Below are 27,969 nucleotides of genomic sequence, written 5' to 3'. Positions count from 1 at the left end.
CAGCCTACCCGCATCTGCTTGCTGGAAGCCCCAAGACAGCAGGGTGGTGCACACCCTCTCCAAGGCAGTACTTCCTTGGGTGGGAAAAGAGCTTTATTTACACTATGGTACAGAGGGTCGCTGGGCCTGCATCAGCTGAAGAAGTACGTTGAGTGCTTCACCTGCTCCAGATTGAAGGTCCCTGCAGAGCAGAGCAGTGAGACCATGAACCTGGGTCCTGGGATAGGTGGGGCCCTGGGACAGTCCAGCTCCCAAATGGCAATTCAGACACCCCTCCCCTGCCCTTGGCCCTACCTGTCTTGGGTACTGACAGTAGCATGTCCAGCAACCTGGCGACTCGGACATTTGTGGACCTGAAGTGGAGGGCAGGGTGTGGAGTGAGGCCCAGGAAGGATGGGGAGGGGATAGTGGAAACTGCACTGAGGGCGAAGTGCCTCACCTGGGGCCAGAGCAGAACCGCTCCACCAGGAACCTAGACAGGTCATGCAGGATGGGCTGGCTGTGCAGGCAGACAAACTGCTCACGGCACACCTGGGAAAGGGGGGTCAGAAGCCAGGAACAAGGGCTTGAGGGGTGGGGTTACCACCCCCTGCCCCAACACCTGGATGAGCACTGGGACCCGCAGGTCAGACAGAGGCTGGGGGTGCAAGGTCCCACATGGAGAGCCATGGGACCAGGGCATCCACTCTTGGGGGCATTGTGGCAGGCACCTGGTTCATGATGGTGACATCAGCTGCATGGGTCCAGAAGCAGTCGTGCACGGAGACAAAGGTCAGGCCTTTCCTGCAGCAGGGGAGGGGCTTCCGTGAGGAGGGACCAGCCCTCTTGGTCCACTCAGGGCCCAGCTTGCAACCACTGGCCTGGGGAGTTCAGGCTCCAGTAATGTACAGCTTCTTCCCTCCTCATGCACCCCACCATTCCTGCACAGTCAGACCCCACAGCGTATGGACAAAACATTCTCATTTTAGAATGAGAATCTGTTCCACATCCTCTCCACCCTGATCCCAATTGTTACCTGGTTGATTCTCAGCTTCCTGTAGGGGCCAGTGGATGCTGACCCCACTTGCACACCCCCAAGCACAGGGCTTCATCCCAGGAGACCCCATACCATGCACAGGGAGCATGGAATTTGCTCCTGACCCCCGGCTCAGTCCAGCCAACGCCCCCCATGTCAAAAGTCACTTCCAACAGAACTGTCCATAACCTGCCCCATCACCACCAGTTTGCTGCCTCTTGTGGGACTCAGGACAGAAAACCAGAGGGTTCTGTCAGCTGCCACAAAGTCCCTGCACCTGTCAGAACTATGTCCGAGCCCCCAGGAACTGGTCACGAATTGTGTGCCTGCATTCAGCTGGATGAACGGGGTCACAGGGACCTTCCAGGGCCAGCTTTACACTCAGAGGAACCACCCCTTCCCTTCATGGCCTAGCACTCACACCTTGCTGCCCTAAGGCAATTGCATGTGCTCACACAGTGGTTTTCTAGGCATCAATCAGGTCCAATGGACTCATGTTGGGGTCCCCCCTGCTGGAGGTCTCTGCCCCAGCCCCCACCTGCAGGTCTTGGCCTCACAAACTATATCCCGGTGACTATAGGGTCACCACCGTGTGCCCAGAACTGGGCCTGCCTGCAGCAGTGGTTAATGAATGTGTGCTGTGCGGATACAGGGCCCACCTGTAGCAGTGCAGGGCTGTAAGCATCATGTGTGAGGAGTCCAGGGAGTGGATGAAGTTGGGCGGGAAGCCATTCTTCTGCTTCAGTATGTTTGGCTTCCTGTGTGCAGAGGGTCGGGTGTGCTGAGGTAGAGGATCCGGTACCTCCACCCTGGCCTGGCCTATGTGGCACCCCCCTGGCCCAGCACTCCCCTTAGTCCTCACCCAGAAGCCCCTTAGTCCAGCTGCCTGACCCCTCCCCCTGCACTCACTGGCTGGTGTCTCCAGTGCTGCTGAAGGTGAGGCTCTGGATCCCTCCATTGATCTGTGGGGTTGGGATGGAAGGGTTATGGGGCGTGAGGCCTGCCCTGGCATTGGGGTAGGGGTGGGCATGGAGGCAGCACATACCAACACCTTGGAGTCGCGGTGGTAGGGCTGGATGATGGGGATGCCCAGGGGCGTAACCCACTCCACAGCCAAGCCAGTGTGAGCAATGAGCCGGGCGCTCTCTGCCAGCCAGTGCTGCAGGGACGGGGACAGGCTTAGTGCAGGAGCTAGTCAGGGAAGCCACGCTGGGGGAGGGAGGAGGAGTACACACCTGGATGGCCCGGGTGCCCGAGAACATCTCCTGAAGGCTATTGAACACCTGGCGTACAAGGTAGTGAGAGGCCTGCCACACAAACTCCTGGGGGTGGGCAGGGCACAGAAATGGCAGTGTAAGCTGGGAGGGGAGGGGCAGCCCACTCCATGCCCACCCCACAGCCCAGGGTCAGGTGACCTCACAGGACTGTCCTACATTCCTGAAGTCCCCACCCCCATTTTTCAGGTGGAGAAACTGAGGCCCAGAGGCCTGAGAAGATAGCTAGCTCCTATGGGCCCCTCCCTCTGCCCTACCCACACCCCATAGGGAAACAAGCCCCTCCCTCAGAGTTGTCAGCTGCCTAGCAGCCGCCTGTTCAGGGGAAGCAGCAAGCTGGATTTGGGGTGAAACTACCCACCTGGGGGAAGTTGCTGATCTCCCGGAGGCGCTTCTCAATCTGCAGGCGGCCCCCGTAGCGGGTGACCCCATACACCACCGTCATCACGGTCTGCTTGACCACCTTGCGACTGATGAAGCCCTCCAGCACCTGGGCCACCTGCACACCCCGCTCAGCGTCCTGCCTGCGGAACACTTCCACCTGGGCAGACACCAATAGTCAGTGAGCCCGCAGACCTCCGCCTGCCTCCCCGTCTGGCTCCACCCACCCTACCCAGTAGTTCCTCCATGAGGCACCTCCTCCATTGACCTCACAACCCCCCCTTCTGACACCCCCCCTGGGAAGCCTACTCTGACTGCCCAGTCACATCACATATGACAGGCAAAGCCAAGGCCATGGGGTGGGCAATACATAGGTAGTCACAGGACAGAGACCCCAGGTAGGCTCTGGGGATGCTAACAGGCTGAAGGGTATGGTGCTTACCTGTGCAGCTACACTGCTGTACACATCCTGCGGCAGGTCTGAGGGCGTCAGGTTGACAGAGGCAGCCCCCACGCTGTCCCGGCCCAGAGCAGCGTAGTGTTGCAGGCCGTTACAAGAGCCATCCTGGGCCAAAGAGGAGGTGGTGAGGGGTCTGGGCAGGACTGGCAGGGTCTCCCCAGGCCATGAGCCACAGCTCTGTCCTTCCCCAGCACTCTGCTCATATCACCAGCTTGCTGGACCCCGATGCTTAGGGACAGGTGTCATTACCCCGCCACAAAAAGGAAACTGAGGCACATGAGGCAAGGAATGTGCCTGCATGAGACCACAGTACAAGGCCAGCCGGACCCACTGGGGCTGGCCCACACACAGGGACACCAGCTAGACTCCCACACGGTCCTGTGGAACCTCAAACTGGAGACACCTTCAGAGAGCCCCACTCCACCTCAGGGTCCCCACTAGCTCACCTGGTGAACAGGGAAATGGGAGACGTAGGCGGTGGGGTCGGGGGCACGCACGGCCTGAGCAATCTCCATGCAGCAGGCCAGGGCTTGCCAGGGCTCATCTGCCTCCATCCACCATTTCTGGCCCTGCAGGAGGGCAGTGTGTGGGTGAGGCTGGGCTGGGGTCAGTGGGACCGAGCTTCCTGGGCATGGATAAGAGCTGAGCTGGCCCAGGTAATGTGAGGACACAGGGAGGCTGGAATAGAGCCCCTGGGACAGTAGGGTGAGGACAGGAATGGTGGACCAGGGTGGGACACAGGGCCCAGCCATGGGACAGGGATGGAATTAGGGTTACCCTGGAGTGGGAGGTGACAGAGCTGCTGATGGACTGGGGCAGGGAAAAGGCCAAAAACAAAGTTTGTCCTGAGGGAAGACTAGGGGGTGCAGGGGTTACTGATTTTGGCCTGGAGGCAGGGACACCTAGAGGGTGTCCCAGGTGGGTGCTGAGGTGGCCAGAGCCAGAGTGGAGACCAGGCTGGGAGAGACAGAGCGAGTGGGAGCAAGGCCCTGGCCGCCCCTACCATCATGGGCTGGTCGGCTGAGTCCAGGATCTTCTCCATCATCTCGTCAGCAAAGGCCAGGCGTGCCTGCAGCGACTCATGCTTTTTGAGCCCAGTGAGGTTGACCAAGTGGATCTTGAGCCAGTCGAGACCATGGGGGCCAAGTGGTCGACCATGGGCAAACTCCAGCAGGGCCCGTGCTAGATCACTGCCCAAATGGTTGAAGTGGGGCGGGCAGGGGTAGGTGCGTCCTCGGAAGTCCATGTTGTGAGGCAACCAGAAGACACGGTGCCGCAGGTGCTGGGCCAATGAGAGGCGGTAGAGTGCATCGGTCCGAAGACTGTGCATCTCCCTGGCAACCTTCAGGCAGCGGGCCAGCTGCCGCCGTAGCTCAGCCTTGCGCTCTGGTGAGGCTTCAGCTGGCAGGCGGTTCTCAGGTGGGCGGGGTGCCTCGGAGGCGGGGGCTGGCACGCCCAGACGGGGGCAGCCCTTCTCATTGAACAGGGTCAGCACCAGGTCCAGCACGCGCCCATTGACACGCCAGGCGCAGTTGCCCAGCTGGGTTAGGGCGTCCAGGGCACCATGCAGGTTGGTGGGCGGGCAGCTCTCCAGCAGGCGTTGGTGCTGCATGGTGCCCTCCACAGAGCGCATCAACTTGGTGGGGCTCAGTAGGAAGGCACCTGAGTGTGGCGAAGTCCAGGGCAGTGGCGGGCACAGCATGGGTACTTCGGCCGCCTCAAAGGTCATTGTGCGCTCGGCTGCAGTTTCCAGCAGCTGTATAAAGGCTGGGTGTGGCTTCAGGATCCCAATCTGGGGGTGGGACGGGCAGATAACCAGTCAGGGGGTCGACTGCCCCAAAGGCAAATAGCAGGCAGAGGGCCCCAAGGTCCCATCAGAAGCCCTTATCCTGAGACTAGGTCATGACCCCCACAGGATTTCACAGTAACCCACCATGGCTCAGCAGTGCCCATACCACCCCAAGCCCCAGCCTCATCTCAAACACTCAGACTCCAAGTGCCTTCTACTGCTGGGAGCCGGGAGGGGTCTCTAGGCCCAGAAGCCAGTTCTATGGCAACTCACCTGGCGGAAGCTCCGGAAGGAGTACACGTGGTAGAGCACAGGGATGAGGTTGTGGGTGCCCTGGTGCTGGGCCAGGTGGCCAGGCATCTTCACCGTCTGCACCAGCACCTCAGCCAGCTGTTTGCCCAGCTGCACCACCACAGCCAAGGGCCATGGCTGCTCGTGGGGGGCCTCAGGTGCCCCCAGTGCTTCCCAGTACTGCCGTGGCAGGTGCGACATTACCATCTGTGGGGAGCATCATAGGTCAGGGAACCAGGGTCTGGGTGCAGAGCTGTACACTCCTCCCAGCCGCCCCCACAGGCGGAAAGTTCAGATGAGGAAATAGGCCATGGGGGGTGGGGGCAAATCCAACTGCCCCAGGGCAGGAGGGAGGGGACTAGGGATGAGACTTCCTCTGAGGGTCTTGGTTTCTCCACCTGAAAACCCACCAAAGCTCCCTAGCCCCAAGGGACCCCCAGATCCCAGGCCTGACAGCAGCTCCCCATTCGGCCCCTTCCAGACCTTACCCGTGTGTCGGATGCCAGCAGACGGAGGTACTTGAAATAGCGCCGCTGCAGTGCCTGTACCTCATCGCTGAGCTGCTTCTTCTGCACCACATGCCGGCTGAAGATGCGCAGGCCCAGCTGTTGCGCCAGGGAGAGAAGCGACTCTCCCTGCAGGGGCAGCACCTGCAAGGTCTGGGGGTGGTGCCATGAGCCCCTTGCCCTGCCAGTGCCCACACTCTATCCATCCCCCACCTAACCCCTATCTCCCAACTGTGCAACCCAGGCCCGGCCCCGTCCCTACATGTCCACTGCCCACCTGCAGCAGCAGCTGTGCTAACTCCCCCTCGCTGAGCAGGCACAGGTAGGGGAAGATGGAGGGGCGGCCCTCACGAGCAGCATGGGCCTCGCTGGCCTTGGTCTGTCGCAGCGCCAGGCACAGCTCCGTCTCCCATGAGGTACGTAGCTTCTTCAATGTCTTTCGCTGTGGTGGTGGGGTACAGACACTGGGTCACCACGGTGTTCCATGGACTCAGTGCTCACAGGCTCCCAAGAGGAGTCCACCAGGAGGTGGTGCCAAGGTGAACCAAGTGGCTGCTGAGCACTCTTCTCCAACAGTGGGAGGGCACCCAGTGACCCCACTCAGTGAAAAGAAAGGACAGCCAAGGGGTAGGAAGAAGGGGCTGCGGCCCAGCAGGTGGCACGCTCAGACCAGGGGGTGCCCAGTTCAGCTGAGTGGGAACCTGAGCACAACGGGTCCCTTACCGCTTGCACGACCTCCCTGGTCAGCGGCGGGGCCTTCTCCACAGAGTCCACCGTGACAGTGGTGGCCATCTCCACGCTGAGCTGCTCCTGGAACAGGCTCTTCAGCGTCTTCAGGGGCAGGTGCTGCCTTGGGTAGGATTTGGGGTGGTTCTGCCGATGGGGACAGGCAGGTGGTGAGGCCCTGGGCGCCTGCCCTCAAGACCTGCGTCCCTGGGAGGGGAAACTGGTCCACACCGGAGGTGGAGAAGCGCAGCTGCCCACCCTGTGCCGCCCAGGACTCCCGCCCCCACAGTCATATGCATTTCTCCAAGTCCCCTGAAAATCATCCGTGTTGCACACCACAGGAAAAAGGCCAGTACAGAACACCGTGTAAAATAGCTATGCTGGTTTAAAAACAAAAAGCTCTGTATTTGCTTGGCCTCCCTGGGCCGGGCGCTGGATAGCCCAGGAAGGCAATTCAAGTCCATGGACACCAAGTTTTTCTTTTAAACCTGGAACTGCGTGAATGTGTGACCCATCACAAAACAGAGAAATTAAAAAAGTAAAACCCAATACTCTGAAAATGAAAAAATATAGGTCCACACAAACTTTTGTACGTGCATACCCACAGCACCATGATTCCCAGCAGCTAAAAAGTTCACAAAAGCCAAGTGCCCGAATGGATAAGCACAATGTGTCCATCCACACACGAGAATACAGGATGAGACGGGACAAAAGTAGGTTTAGAGTTGTGAGTGCACAAAACAGTTTTTATTTTTGTATTACTAATTAATTACTATATTATTTTCCATATGCGCAACTGCAAACCTACTTTTGCCCCACCCTGTATTCCTCAGCCAGGAAAAGGAGCGAAGTGCTGACACTCACTACTACGCGGAGGGACCTCGAACACATGGTGCTCAGAGAGAGGAGCCAGACACAAAAGGCCACAGAGTGTGATCCCGTGTATGTGAAATGCCCAGAACAGGCAAATCCACAGAGACAGGAAATGGGTTAGTGTTTGCCAGGGGCTGCGATTTCTTTTTGGGGTGACTTAATTTCTGGAATTAGAAGTAAACCTACTAAGGAATACTGAATTATACTTCGAAAGGTAGGCTGTATGGTTGGTGGATTATATCCCAATAAAAAGAAACAAAAACCCAAGGCATCTGGGTGGCTGCCCACTCTCAGTGCTGCCCTCTGTTCAGGGAAGCAGTGCTGGGGTCTTGCCCCACCTGCCGCCCCCTGCTGTGGCAGTTGTACCTGGCTCTGCTACCACTCCCGTGCTCAGCTTATAGCTGAATCTCGAGTAGGACAGTGATCGCTGTGGTGCCCGGCATGCGTGTGGCAGGCTTTTCCTTCTGGCAGCACCTTCTAGCTTTAACCCTTAGGGTCGAGGTGCTGCTGGGGACCAGGAGCTTGCCAACACTGAGTTGTTCAACCTCCGAGGAGCAGGGAGATAGTCCCTGAGATGCAGATGGCTCAGCAAGGAGAAAAAGGGCTAAAGCTCCTGGTACCCCATGGAGACGGGATGACTCTGGCTCACCCTGCATGTGACGGAACCACACCTACAGGTACTAGCCCACAGGCTGGAACTCACCTTGTCATAGACATCCCTGAGCAGTGGGGAGGTGTTGACCTGGGGCGAGGGTGGGGACGGCGGCGGAGGTCTGAAGGTGGGCTCAGCCCTGCGCACAGCCTTCAGGAGTGTGGCCTTGTCCTCCCTGCACAGTGGCAAGCTTGTGAAAAGTTCCTGAACCTGCAGCCCATCCTGGGCCATCTGTTTCAGACACCTGTGGGGGACACACGGTAGGTGGTGAATCCCCGACTCCCAGAGTCACTGCTGACCATCTTCGAGGTCTCATGACCAGGAGGCTATCAAGTCCTGCAGGGAGTCCTGGCCCGCAGGGCAGGCCAAGCCAGCCTCCCAGACCCAACACGTTGCTGTGTTCCTGGTAGGACCACCCCCCGACACCTGCTCACCTTTGGATGGTGCTGGCATCCTGGTTCAGCCGCCCCATACACTGCAGGGCGGCCGCATAGGACAGAAGGTCTGGAGCGAGGCCAGCATCTTTCATCATGAAGAACACATAAACCAGCTCTTTGTAGGAGCCCTGGGGACACCAAGCCAGGGTTAAGGTCTGGGGATGGCCCAGCCTGCCGCAATCCCCACCCCCCACCCAAGACCCCTCTCTGCAGTCACGGCATCAGGCCGGAAAGTGCTGCTAGTCAGGAGCGGTAAATTCGGCAGGCAGACAGCCCCCTGACGTTCCTGTGTGCCGTGGAAACGCCGGCATGGTGGTAACACCATGGCTGTGTCACAAAGGAACCCTAGGTGCCAGGGTGGGAAGGGGTGTTAACAGTTTCTGGTTTTGTGGACATGAACATGTGCGATTTCAGGGCAGCTAAAAAGGGACCCCTTTCCAGGTCACTGAGCTCCAAGAGGTTGCTCAAGTTCTGCTACCTTTTCAGAGGACCCACTTTCAGGTTTTGATGGTTTCCTGCTGTTTCTCTTCTCTGTCATAGCATGGCCCCTGGACCTGTTCTGGGATTAGTTTGTTTCTTTCACCTAGTTTCCCAAGGCGGCAGTCGTGTTGCTGGTTGGAGGTGGCTGCCGCCATCCCTCCAAACATGGCTCTCCTGCACCTGTGACCAGCAGTCCAATTCCACAGTCACGAGACACACACAGTCATTTAGTTTAAATTTCAATGAAACGTTCAGTTATTCAAGTGCTCAGTGACTACACAGGCTGATACAGAAGAGAAACATTTCCGGAGGGGCCCGGAGTCTGGGGGTATGGAACTCTCACCCTTCCACCCAGACTCAAATACACACGTGCACAGCAGACACCAGTTACTACTGCCACACAGCTGAGGGCTGAGTGAACGGCTTCCAACAACAAACAAGAGAAAGAGATGAGCAGAAAAGGCTGGGATCTCAGGAGCCCTTTGAGTGGCGGAGCCCCAAGCACCACTGCTCACGTCCCCTCCAGGTCCCTAACGCCACAGGGACCACTGCAGTACTTCCCAGCTACACCGCCCAGAGCCTTCCGCCTCTGAGCAAAGGCACAACAGGACATCACCACACCCACCTGGCCCCCCGCCCCACCACTGTCCCCTGCAACACCTGCTGACTTCCAGGAACCACCCAGCACACGAGGCTTCTGTATCAGGCCGCTTTTTCATGACTAGGGGAGAGAGCTATTTTCTCTAATTCATGTAAACAAATATACAAAGTCAAACAAAATGAACAGAGAGACTCCCTCTCAAATGAAGAAACAAGGTAAATCTTCAAGGAAAGAAACCCTAAGGAAACAGAGATAAGTACTTTGATAAAAAAATGTAAAGAAATGGTCAGAAGGATGCTCACCAAAGCTGAGTGGAACAGAGGAACTTAGGGAGAACTTCAACAAAGAGAAAGTGTGGTGGAACCTCGGTTCTCAAAGTTAATTCACTCCAGAAGGCTGTTCGAGAAGTAATTTGTCTGAAAACCAAATCATTTTTTCCCCAGATATCAACATGAAAGGTTCGTCAGGTCACAAACCAAAGTTTTGTCCAACAACTGAGACATTTTTTCAGTAAACAACTTGGTCAAGAACCGAACTGTTCAAAATGCGACATGTTCAAGAACCGAGGTTTGTATAAGAAAAGCAGGCAAACCTGAAGAACACAACACCAAAATGAAAAACACAATAGGAGGAATCAACAGCACACTAACCAAGAAGAACAGATCAGCAACCTGAAAGACAAACCAGCTGAAATCAACCCATCACAACAGCAGAAAGAAAAAAGTATAGTCTATGGGAATTCTGGAAAAACATCAAGCACTCAAACATTCTCATTATAGAGATCCCAGAAGGAGAAGACAGAAAGGAACAGAAACTTTACTTAGAGAAATAATGGCTGAGAACTTTACTAACCTGGGAAAGGAAACAGACAGTCAAGTCCCAGAAGCAGAGTTCTGAACAAGAGGAACCCAAAGAGACCCACGCCAGGATGTATTGCAGTTAAAATGGCAAAAGTTCAACATAAAGAGACAAACTTGAAGAAAGTACCAGGCGCACAGTGAGTTCCACATAAAGTTCCACAAGGCTGTCAGCTAATTTCTCAGCAGCAGTGTTACTGGTCAGAAGGGAGAGGCAGGACATTTTTCAAGTGCTGAGAGAAAGGCACCCACAGCCTAGAACAATTTACACAGCAAGGTTATGTTTTAAACGTGTGGGACAGATAACTAAAGGTGTTCATGACCCTCAAACCACGTTACAAGAAATGTTAAACATGCCCTGGCTGGTGTAGCTCAGTGGATTGAGCGCGGGCTGGGAACCAAAGTGTCCCAGGTTCGACTCCCAGCCAGGGTACATGCCTGGGTTGCAGGCCATAACCCCCAGCAACCGCACATTGATGTTTCTCTCTCTCTCTCTCTCTATCTCTATCTCTATCTCTCTCCCTTCCCTCTCTAAAAATAAATAAATAAAATCTTTAAAAAAAAAAAAAAGAAATGTTAAACAGTCTGCTTTAAGCAGAGAAGAAAAGGTCATAACAAAAATAAGAAAATATGAATAAAGAAAAAAAACTCACAAGTACAGCCAAATAAATATTTAATAAATACAGCAAATCAAATATTTAAAAATCTACTACAAAGTTCAAAAAAAAGTATCAAACTCAAACTATAATAAGTAGGTAGATACACCACACAAAAAGATCTACAACATGATATTAAAAACATACAGAGTGTGTGGGGGGAGTAGAAATGTCCTTACAGAATGTACTCAAACGTAAATGCCTACCAGCTTCAAACAGACTGCTAGAGATACAGAATGACATTCACAGACCTCATGGTAACCACAAACCAAAACCCACAAAAATGTATAAAGAATAAATAGAGAAAGGAACCCAAACAAAACACTAAACAAAACCAGCAAACCACAGGGAAGAATCAGGAGAAGAAAACAACAAAGAACTAGAGAAAACCTCTCGATAATTGCATGCAATGTAAATAGATTAAATGCTCTAATAAAAAGATATAGGGAGGCTGAATGGACCTCTCTATATGCTGATTACAAGAGACTCACTTCAAATCAAAAGACACTTAAGGACTAAAAGTGAAAGGATGAAAAAAAATATTCCATGCGAATAAAAACAAAAAGAAAGCTGGAGTAGCAATATTCCTATAAGACAAACAGACTTGAAAACAAAAAAATGTAAAAGGAGACACTACATAATTATAAAAAGGTCAATCCAAGAAGAGGATATAACTACCATAAATACTGGCCCTGGCTGGGTGCTTGGCTGGTCAGAGCATCACTCCCAAAGGCCAGAGGTTGTAGGTTCGATCTCTGGTCAGGGAACATAGAAGAAGCAACCAATGAAAATGTATAAATAAGTGGAAAACAAATGATGTTTCTCTCCCTGTGTCTTCCACTCTCTCTAAGAAAATCAATAAATTTTTTTAAAAAGTTTAATTGTAAATATTTACACATAAAACATAGGGGCACCTAAACATATAAAGCAATTTTAATGGACATAAAGGGAGAAATCTACAGTAACACGATAGTAGGGAATTTTAATACCACACTTGCATCAATGAAAAATCATCCAGAAAGAAAATTAACAGGGAATATTGGTCTTAAGTGTCACATTAGATGAGCTAGACTTAAAAGACATTTGTTATTTCATTTCCTCCAAAAACTGCAGAATACATTTTTTTCAAGTGCACATAGAACATTCTCCAGGATAGAGCACACATTATGTCACAAGATAGAAAAAAATTATGTCGATAAACTTAATAAAATTAAAATCATATCAAAAACCTTTTCCAATCATAATGGCATGAAACTAAGAAACTAAAGAAAGGAAACTGGAAAAAACACAAGTACGTGGAGACTAAACACATACTAAACAACCAAAGGATTAAAGAGGAACTCAAACAAGAAATCAACAAACTTGAGATAAATGAAAATAAAAATACAACTTTACAAAGTTTATGGGATGCAGCAAAAGCAATTCTTTTTTTAAAGAAGATCTTATGTATTTATTTTTAGAGAGAGGAAGGGAGGGAGAAAGAGAGAAACATCAATGTGTGCTTGCCTCTCAAGCGCCCCCTACTGGGACCTGGCCTGCAACCCAGTTTTGTGCCCTGACTAAGAATCTAACTGGCAACCCTTTGGTTTGTGGGCTGGAGCTCAATCCACTGAGCCACATTGGCCAGGGCCTAAAAGCAATTCTAAGAGTAAGGTTTATAGCTATATAGGTCAACCTCAAGAAACAAGAAAAATCCCAAATAAATAATCTAACTCTACACCTAAAGCAACTAGAAAAAGCACAAACAAAACCCAAAGTAAACAGAAGGAGGGGGATAGCTAAGACCAGACCAGAAATAAACAAAATAGAAAATGACAAATCTTTGGCCAAACTCATCAAGAAAAAAAAGAGAGCCCAAACAAATAAAATCATAAATGAAAGATGTTACAACTGATACCACATAAATACACAGAGTCATTAAAGAATACTATGAACCATTATATGCCAACAAATTCAACAATCTGCAAGAAACAGAAAATTTTTTAGAAGTGCATAAGCTTCCAAGAACCAGAAAGAAATGCAAAATCTAAAGGGAACAATTACTAGCAATGAGACTGAAGCAGTAATCAAAAAACTCCCAACAAATAAAATTCCAGGACCAGATGACTTATCAGGTAAATTTTATCAAACGTTCAAAGAAGAATAAACACCTATTCTTCTTAAACTATATCAAAAAATTAAAGAGGAGGGAAGGCTTCCAAACTCATCTTATTGAGTCATTATCAAAACCAGACAAAAACACTACAAAATAAGAAAATTACAGACCAAAAAAAAAGAAAAAGAAAATTACAGACCAATATCCTTGATGAACACAGATGTAAAAATTCTCAACAAAATATTTGCAAAATATTTGCATATTTAATGTATTGAAAAATACATTAAAAGGATCACACACCACAACCAAGGGGAATTTATCCCTGGGACTAAGGATGGTTCAATACCCATAAATCAATCAATGTGATACATTAATAAAGTATACCATATGTTCACCTCAATGGATACAGAAAATGTATTCAAAAAAACTCAATCCTTTTATGATAAGAACTCCAAATAAAACATGTATGCAGGTGCCCTGGCTGGTGTGACTCAGTGGATTGAGTGCTGGCCTGAGAACCAAGAGGTCACTGGTTTAATTCCCAGTCAGGGCACATGCCTGGGCTGAGGGCCAGGTCCCCAGTTGGAGGTGTGAGAGAGGCAATCAACTGATGTATTTCTCACATATAAATGTTTCTCTCCCTTTCTCCCTTCCTTCCCCTCTCTAAAAAATAAAATATTTAAAAACTGTATGAAGGAAAGCACCTCAACGTGATAAAGGCCATATATGACAAACTCACAGCTAATATCATGCTCAGTGGTGAAAAGCTGAAAGCTCTTCCTCTGAGACCAGGAACAAGGCAAGGATGCCCACTCTCACCACTCTTATTCAACACAGTATTGGAGTCCTAGCCACAGCAATCAAGCAAGAGAAAGAAATAAGTTGGGAACGAAGAAGTAAAACACATTACTTGCATATGACATGATACTATATAGAGAGAACCCTAAAGAGTCCACCTGAAGGAACTATTGGAACTGATAAATGAATTCAGTAAAGTTGAAGGATATAGAATCAATATACAGAAATCTGTTGCTTCTTATACACCAATAAGGAACGATTAGAAGAAATTAATAAAACAATTCCATTACAACTGCTTCATTACTTAGGAATAAATTTAACCAGAGATAAAAGACCTGTACTCAGAAATCTATAAGACACTGAAGAAAATAAAAATAAGTGGAAGAATATACATTGCTCATGGATTGGAAGGATTAATAGTGTTAAAAACATCTTTACTAAAGCAATATACAGATTCAGTGCAATCCCTAACAAAATACTATGCCATTTTTCTAAGAATTAGAACTCATCTTAAAATTTATGTGAAACCGCCGTGGCTGGCGTAGCTCAGTGGATTGAGCACGGGCTGTGAATCAAAGTGTCACAGGTTCGATTCCCAGCCAGGGTACATGCCTGGGTTGCAGGCCATAACCCCCAGCAACTGCACATTGATGTTTCTCTCTCTCTCTCTATCTTCCTGCCTTGCCTCTCTAAAAATAAATAAATAATTAAAAAAAAAGAAAAAAAATTTATGTGAAACCACAAAACACCCCCAAAGAGCCAAAGAAATTTTGGAAAAGGACAAAGTGCGAGGTATCACACTCCTGACATCAAACTGTATCATGGACTGTGAAGAGACTGTTCCAAGAGTGACTGCTGCCTGCCCCTGAGCTATATCCAGCTAGATTCTAGCTGAAGAGGTTGCTTCCCATAAGCCCCCCAAGACTGTCTGATCCCCACATGCTGGGGGGTGGTCTGTGTGTTGTGTGAGTGTGGAAATGCACCGAAGATGCCGTCTGGCCTCATGCATTTGTTTCCCAGACGTGCTGGTTGCCAGGGCACCTGTGCCCTGCCCTGGGCAAGGAAGGACATAAGGCACTTCCCCCTTATCTAGGGAGGTCACGCCCACGGTACTCCATCCATCCTACCCTGTCCTATATAACCCCTTTGCACCTGCCACATGGCGTAGAGGAAATCTTGCCACCACCCAAGATGCACCTCACATGTAAGTTCTCTTAATAGACTGAAGTGGCACCCTGTTTCTTGGGTCTTAATCGGCCCTCCATGCATGGAGGTAGATTTCCAGTCTCAGTGCTTTTCCCTGGGTCTGTATGTACTGACAATTGGTGAACTACCCAGGAGACAGAAGAAATGGGGTTTGGAAAGGAAGCATCCCAGCAGGAAATCCCAGGCTGTCCATATAGAGGGGAGGTCGGTATGCTAGATACCATGTGAGTATGGGGATGCTCCAAAGACGCATTACACACCAGCATGGAAGGGACGCACAGGGCCACAGTTGGGGGCCAGGCCCTCTTACGAGTGGTGCAGCTGGCCACTGACACCTAAATGGGGGTAGAAGCCAGGGGTAGAAAACTAGAGGAAGAACAGAAACTATGAAAGGACGCAGACTGTCTACAACTCTGTTAGCATTGAGACTGGCTGATAAGAGGTAGGGAACACGGCAATTGCTGGAAATCCTGGCTTGTCACTTTGTCAAACTGGGAGAGCACAAAGGCTCCCACAGCCTAAAGTCCAAGCACTTGTGACGAGGCCAGGGTTGGGCCAAATTTCAGCAAAAGACCAGAGTGTTCTCAACTGGCTCTTGTAGCTGGGGGACTCAGGGACATGGCATTTCTGTGACCCAGCAGGAAGCACAGAAGAGGAGGAGTATCACTACATACTATGAGTGGCCGCACAGTTGCCTGAGCAAGTCACAGCACCCACTCCCTTGTAAGCTGATTCACCCTGCCCTGCAAGATGGCCTGGCCAGACGAGGAACGCCGTCCTGGGCAAGGATGATCCTGGGAGCCAACGGAAGTAGAGCAGATCCTTAGAATGCCAGTCAAGTGCCAGGTGGTCTATAGCAAGGCATTTCAGGGGCCTGACCACGCCACTTCCACAGTAGGAACGGAAACAGATTTTGCAGACATGCACATGGTACCAAGCACATAGTACGGGACACTCATTGGGTAGCGGGATGCAGCATCTGCAACGTCAGGTGATCAATCTGCAGGTCTTGGAGAAACTGTGCGGTCTTAAGACAGGGTCTGAGCTGTGAGGAAGGTGCGAAACTCAGAGAAAGAAAAGGAGAGAAGGTCCTTTGAACAGGATCCACTTGTTTATGGAAGCCGGGCAGGCTCTGCGTCTGTTTGTTTATGTGTCTACATATGTATTGTATTTGTGTGATATTTTCTACCTCCAGATGGTATTGCTAATTTGTAAAAACAACCAACTCTCTTTAATTGACTTAACAACAAACAAGCACTTATAATTGGCTACTCCAAAATTCTCAGAAATATAGTTTTAAGTAAGAAAAAAAGACTGAAATATTAATTACTAGACATAGGTTCACCTACTTTTGTTTCCTTCTTAGAAAGGAAGGAAATTTCTAGCCCTGGCTGGTGTGCCTCAGTGGATAAAGCACTGGCCTGTGAACCGAAGGGTCACTGGTTCAAATCCCAGTCAGGGCACATGCCTGAGTTGCAGGCCAGATCTCCTGTTTGGGGTGTGTGAGAGGCAACCACACACTGATGTTTTTCTTCCTCTCTTTCTCCCTCCCTTCCCCTCTAAAAATAAATAAGTACAATATTTTTTTAAAGAAGAAACCTTTATTTCTAATGACAGCTAAGGGTTAAGAAATCTAATTAAGATGAAAAGAAGTTAGTATATATGTTTTTGGTAATAGCAGGTATAAGGTGTGGAAGTACATTTTTGAGAGAATAAAGGAAGTGGTTTATCCTAAAATAAAGTTGGTTATTTCTGAATGAATAAGAGACAAACTATAAGGGAAAAAAGTTATAGAAGGCTGGTGGAGGAAGGAAACTTTGGAAAGAAATTTTAATGTGTAATCAAGCTAGCTAAGATTGGAATGAATTTAATTCAGTACATGAATTTAAATATCAAATCAAAAGTAAGCTGATCAAAAATTACAGAGTTTAGTTCTCCCTCTGTGTGCTAAACATCTACTGTGCTATTGGTGTGATTCAGGTAACATTATGTAAAAAATTTTCTGCCAAAATGCAAAAACTATGATTTACCAAAATAATTCTCTGTGTTTTATGTTGTCTTCATCAGGTCCTCAATTACTTAAGATATCTGAACCCTAATAGTAAGAGCTAAGTTTTACTAACAATTCAGTTTATTTGGGAAACATTGTCAAATAAAAAATAACATTAAACCTTCTTTGTGTTGTATTTGTATGAGTGTAAGTTTTAAGTGTTCCAGAAATTATGTAAAACTCCTAGAAACCCAAGCTGTCCTGGCATAAAATGTCCGTCACCCAAAGTGAGGCGCACACTCACAGGACTGCACTAGAGCATCAGACGGTGGCACACGTGGATGAAGCCCATTACGCTTCAGCAAAGATGGCCCCTCACTGCCAGACTTTTGCCGCCCTGGTGTCTCTGCCCGTCTGAGGGCAGAAGTCTGCTCCTCGGTCAGAGAAACTGAGATGGGTCACCAGTGGCTGTAAACTGGATGAATAATCAGGACTATGGAAAAACACAAGACGGCCGCTTGGTTCCCTCCAGGCTCCCTGGCAAGCCCCGCTTTTCTGAGTCTGCTTTCCCTCATGCACTGCAGTGCCTTTAAGCTGGACTTTATTCAGGTGCCACACACATCCCCAAGTCAAGGCTGATGCCTTCACAGTATGACAGACTGTTACAAAATGTCTCCCACCTGGGGTATTCTTTCAAGTGCGATCCTTCAAGGCTACTTACCGAGCCCCACCATATCATGGAATGGTGGCTCAGGACGGGTCCCTGTTCTGCCTCCTGATCCCTGTGAAATGGACTCAGTGCCTCGATGACCTCACATTAACCTGTGAGGATCTGCCTCTGCTACAGAGAATCTGCACACTTGACTGGACCACCTACAACAAAGGACGAGCAGTGAATCTGCAGAGAACTAAGGGCCCAGCAGCACAGTTTCTGGCGGTGATGTGGTTAGGGAAGATCTGTGTTGTCCCCAAGGCCACCACAGAGAAAGCACAAGCCTACCCCACACCAAAAAATGTCAAATGTAAAAAGTTCTTATGGGAATCTGGCGTCCTGGTGAACACTCGTATCCCATTTAGCACAAGTCCTTGTCCCAGTTCAGAAGGGGCACACCGCTATACGGGACCAGGGAGCCGAACAACAGGCTCCCTCTGAGAAACAAAAACCCTGGTCAAACATATTAAAGCTCCTGAGCTCTCCTAGGCAGGACTGCCATTTGAGTTAGATGTCTCAGTAACCCCAGAAGGCCTGGGTGGGACTTTGCAGCAGAAACAGCAAAGGGACAGAGTGTCCCTTGTTTTTTGGTCCCAACTATAGAAGAGGCAGAAATCAGATACATCCAGAGAGAACAGCCAGTTACAGTAAGAACTTCCCTCCCCATCAAGGGGTGAACAGACATGTTCCCCCGACCGGCCTCTGCAGGGCCAGACTCCTACACCGACAAAGGTTGCGTGCTCACCTACCGCAGAGGCCTGCTACCCTCCAAGTGCCCCCGCTCCAATCGTACTGGCCCCTGCAACCCACAAAGAAGGTACAGGGGAAATTCCAGCTGGCACTTGGTATACCAATGGCTCAACCTGGAGCAATCTATTTACCTGAGTGGCCACCACATTCAACCATCCACTGACTGTATCTGGATGGAAAAGGGAACAAATCACTGTAGCCATGGGGTGAGTTAAGAACAGACTGGCTGATAATCACATATGAACCTTGGCCACTGACCCTGTGTGCTGACAGCTGAGCTATTCTGACTCTCTGGCTTGGACAATGGGAGGTGACGGTAAACAAATCTTTACGGGGACATAGATATGGAACAGCACCTGGGCTCACTTGCAGAAGCCTGAGGCAGGTCTCACTATCCTCCATGTCCCTACCCACAGGTGTCTAGAGCTCCAGGTAACCAGAAAGCAGACGCCTTGGCAAAATTGTGCACTTCAGCCCTGACTGGTGTGGCTCAGTGCACTGGGCTTCATCCAGCAGACTAAAAGGTTACCAGTTAGATTCCCAGTCAGGGCACATGCCTGGGTTGCAGGCCAGGTCCCCGGTTGGGAACGAGAGGCAACTGATTGATGTTTCTTTCACATACAGATGTTTCTCTCCCTTTCTTTCTCCCTCCCTATCCCTCTCTCTAAAAAGAAGTAAATAAAATCTTTAAAACATAAACATGCAGTACAGCAACTGACCCATCAGTGGGCACTACAGATTGGGGTCATCAGAATAGCGGCTCCTGCAGTCCCAGGGTAAGATGGCGCACAACTAAGGGGGCAGGGCTGCCTTTAAAATACAGCGACCCAGCTACGCAGCTATGTCCAGTCCTGTGTGCTCTAGACAACGCCCTAGACAACTGCCACGGAGACCCAGGGCCGTTTGCCAAAGCTCCCAGCTGGTACGGGACTGCAAATGGACTACACAGGACACCCGCCCCTGGGTGAGGCCCCAGCTCTGTCCTGCTGTACGTCAGCACCACCTCTGGTTTTACTCAGGCACAACGACAAGGGGACCAGAAAATCTGCACACTATGTCTGGGTACTCTCACAGAATAGCGACTGGGGGAGTGCGGATCATGTTTTAGGGTACATCAGTACAAGAATGGGCAAAATACCCCCCCAAAACAAAAAAACACCCCATGGTACTGAATAGACAGTCCACGTCCCATAAAACCCACAGGCAGCTCCCATGGAATGAATGGGAGAATGGAGTCTTTAAGCAACAGATAAAATTATTAACTGGAAAACCTACATTGGCTGGGTGGATAAAGTGCTTTCCCAGGCATTAATACATTTAAATGACCAGCCCATGGGGTCCTTTGCTCCACAAGCCAGGCTCGGAACGCTGACTGAGGCACCCAAAACGGTGAAGGTATGGAAAACAAAGGCCTGAGCAACAGTTCCGATGCTTGTCATAGACCAGCCCTACCGTCCCTGAAACATGGGGCTGCTTACTGGAATCTGCAAAGGGACAACCCACCAGGGTGGGCTGCTTGGTTACTTCCTAGCCCTGGGTGGGGGTTAACGGCTCAGTCTCCAGTGGGACCCTGTCACCCCACTGCAGTCGGGACCTGCGGAGACACACTGCACGTGCGCCGGTGCCTGCGCTGTTGGAAAGGGGAGAGGGCAAGGTCCATGCCTGGCACATTCGCCCTCCTATTCGCCTCGCGCCAGAGAGCACCACTTCCCCCGCCAGCACAGGGTCCCAAGGCCATGGCTACGTTGATATCAAAGGATCAGGCTGTAAGTGCCATTCTCAGAGAAGGCCTACAAATCCAAGCCCCCACTAAACATCTGCCTTTCTGAACTTGGATTTCTACTGTCCCTGTGGTGTCCAGTTAGAGGGGGCACCTGTGCCATCATCCAAACTGAGTGTTATATTTTCTGTGGCAGATGACTATAAAACCTCTTTTGTTAGCAGGTATGAAAACTTAAGGAAGTGCCCTGAGTGGTCTGATTCCAAGACTTGGCGAGTTGTTAACACACGGACCTGGGCCCCAGGAGGCACAGTAGAAAAGTCGGTGCTAATGCTCTGTCTTTGTTCGTGCACTAGTCTATACTGTTGCTGTAGGCTGCGGCTCCAGTGTGGTCAACTGGGGACTAAACTGGCTGCCTCCCGGCTGATGAAGCCCTTGCTGACCTCTCCGGGCACCTTGCAGGAGAGTGAAAGAGACAACCACGAGGGACGGACCACAGAGGAGACACTGTTCCTGATAGGACCACTGGCAGATGTAGCTAGACCTGCAGAACAGGAATGGCTTCCCCTGACCTCCCCCCCAGGAACTGTCCACCCCCTCCCCCGTGCACCAGAGGTGCTGGTCCCTGGGACAGGCCCTGGCCCCACCCTGGACAAGGATGGAAGGCCTTTTCCCTTCATCTGGAAGGGTCTCACCCCAGTAACCCACTACCCTGCCCTGTCCTGTGTAATCTCTTAGTGCCTGTGCGTGGTGTAGAGAACCTTCATGTATCGCTGCTGCCCAAGATGCGCCTCGCACGCACATTCCCTTGATAAACTCAATCACCAGACCGAAGCGGAAACCTCTTTCTTGAGTCTTCACCTGCCAGGGGGTGGGGCTAGATTTTCAGTCTCCAGGCTTTTCCCTGCAGCCGTGTATTCTGACATGAAGCTACAATAATGAAAACAGCATGGTACTGGCATAAAAACAGACACGTATATCAGTGCAACAGAATAGAGAATCCAGAAATAAAACCCACTCCTATATGGTCAGTCAGTCAATGACAAAGGAAACAAGAATATACAATGGGGTAAAGACAGTCTATTCAATAAATGGTGTTGAGAAAACTGGACAGATACAAGCAGAAGAATGAAATTGGGCCACTTTCTTAAACCACACACAGAAAATAAACTAAAAATGGATAAAGACTTAAATGTAAGACCCAAAACCACAAACTCCTGAAAGAAAACACAGGCAGTAAACTCTCTGACATCACTCTTAGCAACATCTTTTTGGACATGTCTCTTTGGGCAAGGGAACAAAGAAAAAAATAAATGAATGAGGCTACATCAAACTAAAAAGTTTTTGCACAGCGAAGGACACCATCAACAGAACAAAGGATGACCTACTGAATGGGAGAACATATTCACCAACACCACACCCAGTAAGGGCTTAATATCCAAAATATATAAGGAACTCATATAACTTAACACCAAAAAACAAACGATCCAATTACAAATTTGGCAGCAGACCCGAAGAGACATTTCTCCAAAGAGGACATTCAGATGGCTGACAGGCATGAAAAGATGTTCCATGTCACTAACCATCAAGGAAATGCAAATTAAAACCACAACGAGATCTCTCCTCATACCTGTCAGAATGGCTACCATCAATAAATCCACAAACAAGTACTCACAAGGATGTGGAGAAAAAAGAACCCTCATGCCCTGCTGGTAGGACTGCAAACTGGTGCAGCCACTATGAAAAATAGTATGGAGGTTCCTGAAGAAACTAAAAATAGAACTACCGTATGACCCAGCAATCTGATTTCTGTGTATTTATCTGAAGAAATCCAAGAGACTACCAGAAAACACATACGCACCCCACATTCAGAGTGGCACTACTTACAACAGCCAAGACACGAAAGCAACCCAACTGTCTGTCAGCAGGCGACTGGACAAAGATGTGGTGTGCACATACGGTGGCATGTTACTTGGCAATAAAAAGAATGAATTCTTACCATTTGCAACAACATGCATGAGCGTAGAGGATATTATGCTAAGTGAAATAAGATGCACCCAGGCAAACAAATACTGTATGATCTCACTTACATGTGGAATATAAAGAACAGAACAACTGCATACACAAAAGAGAAACAGACCCATAGATACAGAGAATAAGGTGATAGTTGCCAAAGGGAAGAGAAGAGAGAGGACAGGAATAAAAATTATAAAATATAAAATGTTAAAAAAAACCCACTTCCAGTGCTACAGACATTTCTATTAGATTGAACTGGCCTAGAATAAGCATGTCTATCCCACTTTTCCAAAACGTTTTTCAGCAGCATCACCGCCCATGTGAAAACACAGTTTTACATCCCATGAACCTTCCCGGCCCTTCCCTACACACACGTGGAGCTGGGAGTCCTGGGTTCAATTCCTCGATCCTCCCAAGAAGCCGGCGGGTTCCCCACTTTACAGATACGAAAACTGGGGCTCACAGGGAAGGGAGTGGCATGAGCACCAAGCCCCACCCTACACAGGCCAGCCACCCAGAAACACTGCTTAGGGAGCCAAAAGAGCCATGTGGCCCTGGGCTAGTAAGACACGTCCTGCGGCCACAGGGCTCTTTGCTGGGGATTCTAGAGCTTGGTGGACTCAGACAGGAGGACAACCCCTTCATTTCCACTCCCTCAAGGAACTGCGTACAACTCCCATAATGACGGACTCGAGACACCTGGGGGGATGTTGGGCATCTCCACATCATGTCATGGTGACGCAGACGGTAGTCACAAGGGTCAGTCAAGTGCATCAAAGTCTCCACCACAGATGTCTTCACAGGTGGGTATGTGTATCTGTTCGAAACTGGCTCCCTTACCCCTAAGCAGTAAGTTTTTCCTGTGGTTCCTTGAATTAGGGCTGCATATAAAGAACATGCTCCCAAACACCCAGAGTAAAAGAAGAACTCACAGGGGAACTGGAAGATAGTCAAAGAAAAAAGGAAAAAACACAGCACCCAGAAGGAAGACCATGGCTGTGACCACTTGTGTTAAAAAAGAAGGGTCTCGAGAAAATCACCTGAACCTAGGAAACTAAAAGAAAAGGAGCAAACTGAACCCAAAGCATGGAAGTCATTACCTGCTGAGGGTCTGCAGGCTGCCCTGAATGCTGAAAGTGTCCTTGAACCACACAGGTTCAGAAGCCTTGGCCCAGCAGACTAGAAGGAAATGCACTAAAACATAAGCAGGATTTCCTCCTCCTTTTTCAGTCATGTTCAAAATTTTTTTTGAGGGCCACATAAGATTTATATCCTTCAAAGCTAAAAGAATTATTAAAACAGTAAAACAAGGCACTTTGGATCTAAAAAACAAGGGTTGGAATCTAAGCACTGCCAGGCAAGTCTTGCCCTCAAGCCTCACCTCCACCTATGACAGCTGGTGATCTCTTTCTCCCTGGCCCCCCCAGCCCCCCCACCCCACTCACCTTGCGAGCCCAGCCAAGCAGGACGGTGTTGTACATGGGCAGGGTGAGCATCCGCCGCTGCCGGGACCTGCTGTGCCGCATGACCAGCACATGGTGGGCGAGGGGCAGCTGGTCCACGAGCACACAGCACTCCAAGAAGGCCAGGAGCCTTTGCTGCTGGCCCTCTCGCCGCATCCTGGAAACGCTGTCTGCTGGGCCATGCTCCTCCTTGCAGCTCAGCCTCCTCGGTGCCTCCTGCAGCAGACGAGCCAGCTGCTCCTTCCAGGGACTCCTGGGGGTGCTGTGCTCCCAACGCTGTAGGCGGTCTGCCAGCTGCCCACTCAGCAGTTGGGGCTCCACACGCAGCTGCTGCTTGCGAGCCTGCCGCTCGGCCCGCTGCCGCAGCTTCATCTCCAGCTGCTGCAGCTTCATCTCCACCTGCGGCTTGCGCTCTTGCATCTCGATCTTCTCCTTGTCCAACTTCTGCGCCCAGCGGCCACTGAGCTCCAGGGCGGTGCCCTCATCACCTGCCTGTATCTTCTTGGGTGGCTGGGAGCCACCAGCCCCTGGGAGTCGAGCCACATCCACCCGCTTTGCCGTCACCTCTGACACGTGGTCAGCCTGCAGCTGCCGCACCCTGGCCTCAAGCACTGTGGAGAGGCAAAGGGCAAGATGTCAGGGGAATTGGTTCAAATCCTAACCTCTCCAGACACCCTGCCAGCAGGGAGGTAGGAGGCAACTAGTCTCACCTGCTCTTGAGGCCTCACTTCTACATATTCACTGACAATTCCCGTATGTCCCTGGACTTCTCATCACATGCACCCCACTCCTCCACTTGGTACTTACCTGCCCCATCCCCTTCACACTCAACATCCCATACAAGCTCCTTGTATCCCTTCTTTGTCTCTGTCACCACAGCTCTGTCTTCCAGGTACTCTGCCCACAACCCGAGGGCTGCCTACACTGTTCTCCCTCCACATGCACTCTGTTGTCATGTCCCCAGGGCTCTGTCATCAAAATCTACTCACGTGCCCCCATGGCCTTCCACTGCCCCCACTACTCACTTTGCTCCTGACATAATGGCCTTTGCACATGCTGCTCTCATTGACTGGAAGACTCTCACTGAGGATTCCCAGCCCAGCCCTGCTCTGCCCTTCCTGAGCACTACCAGCAGCTCTGTTCTCTGCAGTTCTGCTCCCACAGTTGCCAGGACAATGAACTAGTGAACATGGAACCACTACTCCTGGGGAAACACAGGGCTCTTGCAAGCCTCCAGTCACATTTCTGCCAACTAATCAGCACATAATCTTGTTTTATGTGTCTTTCTGTTTAAGAGCCCTTACATATCAGGCCTGTATAATAGACACACTTCCCTTTTCTTCCTTTTCCTTACTTCTTACAAATAATATGAGAGGCCAACCACTCACTATAATGTTATTGTTTCCCCTTTCCCCTTAATTTCTGTCTGGGAAAATAACTGGACACTGGACATCATCTTTAAACACTTCACAGGTCAAAACGTGCAACTACTTACATACATAGTCAGGTTTAATACCTGACAATGTCAGCCCCAGTGAAGGTACCAAATTTGGAAGAATACTTTTCCTTGAGCAGGTATTACAATGAGTTAGAAACTTATCCAACCCTGGCTGGTGTGGCTCAGTGGATTGAGCACCGGCCTGTGAACCAAAGGGTCGCCAGTTTGATCCCCAGTCAGGGCATGTGCCTGGGTTGCAGGCCAGGTCCCTGGTAGAGGATGTGCAAGAAGCAACCATACACTGATGTTTCTCTCCCTCTCTTTCTCCCTCCCTTCCCCTCTGTCTAAAAAAAAAATAAACAAACAGAATCTTTAAAAAGAAACTTATCCAAAACCTTAGAGGAAATTGCTGGTGCTACCACCAAAAAAATAGCCAACAAGGAAAAATCTTTAAGTTCCCTTGCATAAGTTATATTGGACAACAAAATTGCTTTTGACCATATCCTAGCTTAGCAAGATGGTGTTTGCTCTGTCAGTACCTCCTGTTGTACCTGGATAAAACACCTCTGTTAAAACAAAGATCAAACTAGATAAAACCCAGGCACGAGTCAAATGAGTAAAAACAGTGCCAACTGACACCTCATGGTTCCCTAACATCTTCAGTGGACTGCCCTCAGGTATCGCCCCTAGTTCAGATCCATTCTTCACACTGGACTTAGCATTTCATTACAGAGTTTTTGCTGCTACAAATCACTGTTTTGCACAGCTCCATGTTATAAAGCCATCACTTTGATAATGGTTGTTCAATGTTTTGAAATGATCACAAATGCCTATGAGACTTCATATGAGAAATCTCAAAAAACTACAGACGTTTGTCCTTACAAAAATGTGGTGGCAAACATTCCTCCGTCCTCGAAATCTTGTTGCTCAAACGTGGCCTGAGGCTCCTAAAAAACCACCTTCCCTTCTACACGGGACATGACATACCAGGAAAGAGCCTTCCTGGTGACGAGGAATTGACAATGGCATGACATATCCCAAATGAGCCCCCTGACAATGGAGGACCAACAATGGTTTGAATAACTAATCAGTGCTGCTTTTCAGTGGTTGGTCAGCAGTGCTTTCAAGGAGAGATCTTGAACAAAGGGGGAAAATGTCAAAAGAAATTAATAAATGGAGCCACTTTAAAATGGGGCTGAAACTGCCATCCCAGAGGAACTGCCTTGCACATCTCAAGCCTCAAACCTCAGAATGTTAAAACAGGGCAAGATGACCTTTGGACTGGCCCTAAGAACTGTTTGCAAATATAACAGGAAAGCAGATACTATGATTACTGGGCTGATAGCTATCAGACTGAAAATTAAAAACACTGTGCAGGATTAGTGTCACTACATTATGTTATCTGCACCAACAGCAATGCCTTCCTTCCACGGATGTAACTGTTCCTCTTCTCTTTCTCCCAAGTACCCTTTACCTCTGTCTCCTAATTGGAACGCTGGGTTTCTGCCTGAATAAATGACTTCCAAAAAGCTATTCTTATTGGTCTCAAATAAATACTTGTTTGCCTCTCACTTTGAAGTTAACAATCCCAATAGGCACCCAATCTCAGAAAGCCCAGGCAGGGCAACATGCATTAGTTCTGGGTTCTAACCCCGACTATGCAGGTGCAGCCGTGTGGGGCCTTGGGCCAGTCTCTCCGGCCACAATATTGGGCCTCAACTGTCCCCAAAAGTGGAAGCACCTGGTGAGTTTGGGAAAGGAAGGAATTACAAGCCGTCACTGCTTCACCATCACGACGAGGTGGGACCCCATTAGTTAGAGAGCTTTACAGAATGACATCCCTTTTTGTGGAGTCACTGTGAGGAACCAGGGAGGTGACCCCTAGCGGGGAGCCCAAGGAGGGGACAGTGAGGAAGGGGCTTCAGGCCTCAAGCCTGAAGCAGCTCACCCTCCAGCAGCTCTGCATGGCCCCAGTCCCTCCGGCGGTCTTGTTCACAAGGTCTGGCAGATGAGTTCCTTCTGCAGCCCCATATGCCAACCAGGACCCCTGCAGGAGAGAAGGAGAGGTTGAAGGGGGTCGGGCGCCTGTGTGTGAGTTAGGGTGGGGGGGTGGGTCACATGGACAGATACTGCAGGATCCAGGAGCAAAGAAATCCTAAATTATCAGCGGAGACTGTCCGTGTTCACAGGTCTCAGACTGGAAAGAAACCAAAGGATCAAAGTTGAAGGAGACCCCACACACTACGAAAATTGAGGTGAAAGATCAAGGATAAAATGTTCCTCGAACTAAAGGTACTGAGAGTTCAAACGTCAAGAGCCTTAGATAGCAAACGGGGTCAGAAGGCACCAAAGGAAACCAGGAGTCAAAGGTCAAAGTGCCCTGCGACCCCTGTCAGAAGAGTTCGCCAAGGACGAGTGAATGCGGGGTCGTGTCAGTGGGTTCCCCAGAACCGCAAAGAGCAAAGATCGAGGGTGCCTAGATCCCAGGGCCGAAAGGTCATGGCCGGGTGCTGGGAGTTAGGAGTGGCAGCGGCCACAGCGTTGCCCCCTGGCCTCTCCCGCATTACCTTCCTCGGCCAAGAGGCCAGGGCGGCCCGCCGGCCACAAGGCCCACCCGAGCCCCGCAGCGCCGCGGCCCCAGCGTAGGGCGGACATGCCGCCCGCACGCGGACCCTAACAGCCGCCCGCTCCGCGCCGGTGCCTCACACGCCTGCCGGGAGTTGTAGTTTCACGACGTACGGCGGCTGCGAAGGGACTACGCTACTGGAGAAGCGCTCTCGGAA

The 27,969-nt window shown here is 50.0% G+C and overlaps 1 protein-coding gene across 1 annotated transcript; it reads right to left on the bottom strand.

The window, feature by feature from the left end:
* Positions 1–26: 26 nt before the first annotated feature.
* POLRMT (RNA polymerase mitochondrial) lies at positions 27–27,891 on the bottom strand. Its single transcript, XM_045830824.1, has 21 exons — positions 27,754–27,891; positions 27,135–27,233; positions 23,731–24,359; positions 8,402–8,532; positions 8,019–8,211; positions 6,440–6,589; positions 5,994–6,158; positions 5,699–5,869; positions 5,193–5,417; positions 4,134–4,922; positions 3,577–3,699; positions 3,113–3,235; positions 2,651–2,830; positions 2,251–2,337; positions 2,061–2,174; positions 1,925–1,977; positions 1,675–1,773; positions 711–783; positions 440–531; positions 295–353; positions 27–181 (listed from the first exon to the last, which is right to left on the bottom strand). Exons 1-21 carry the CDS (start codon positions 27,839–27,841, stop codon positions 132–134), a joined length of 3,693 nt encoding a protein of 1,230 aa, XP_045686780.1. The 5' UTR covers positions 27,842–27,891; the 3' UTR covers positions 27–131.
* Positions 27,892–27,969: the final 78 nt, after the last annotated feature.

Source organism: Phyllostomus hastatus, unplaced genomic scaffold (assembly GCF_019186645.2).
Source record: "Phyllostomus hastatus isolate PE091 unplaced genomic scaffold, TTU_PhHast_1.1 phas_contig_159, whole genome shotgun sequence".
Taxonomy (NCBI): Eukaryota; Metazoa; Chordata; class Mammalia; order Chiroptera; family Phyllostomidae; genus Phyllostomus; species Phyllostomus hastatus.
Note: the sequence above shows the minus strand (reverse complement) of the source record. Positions and strands in the feature narration are given on the sequence as shown.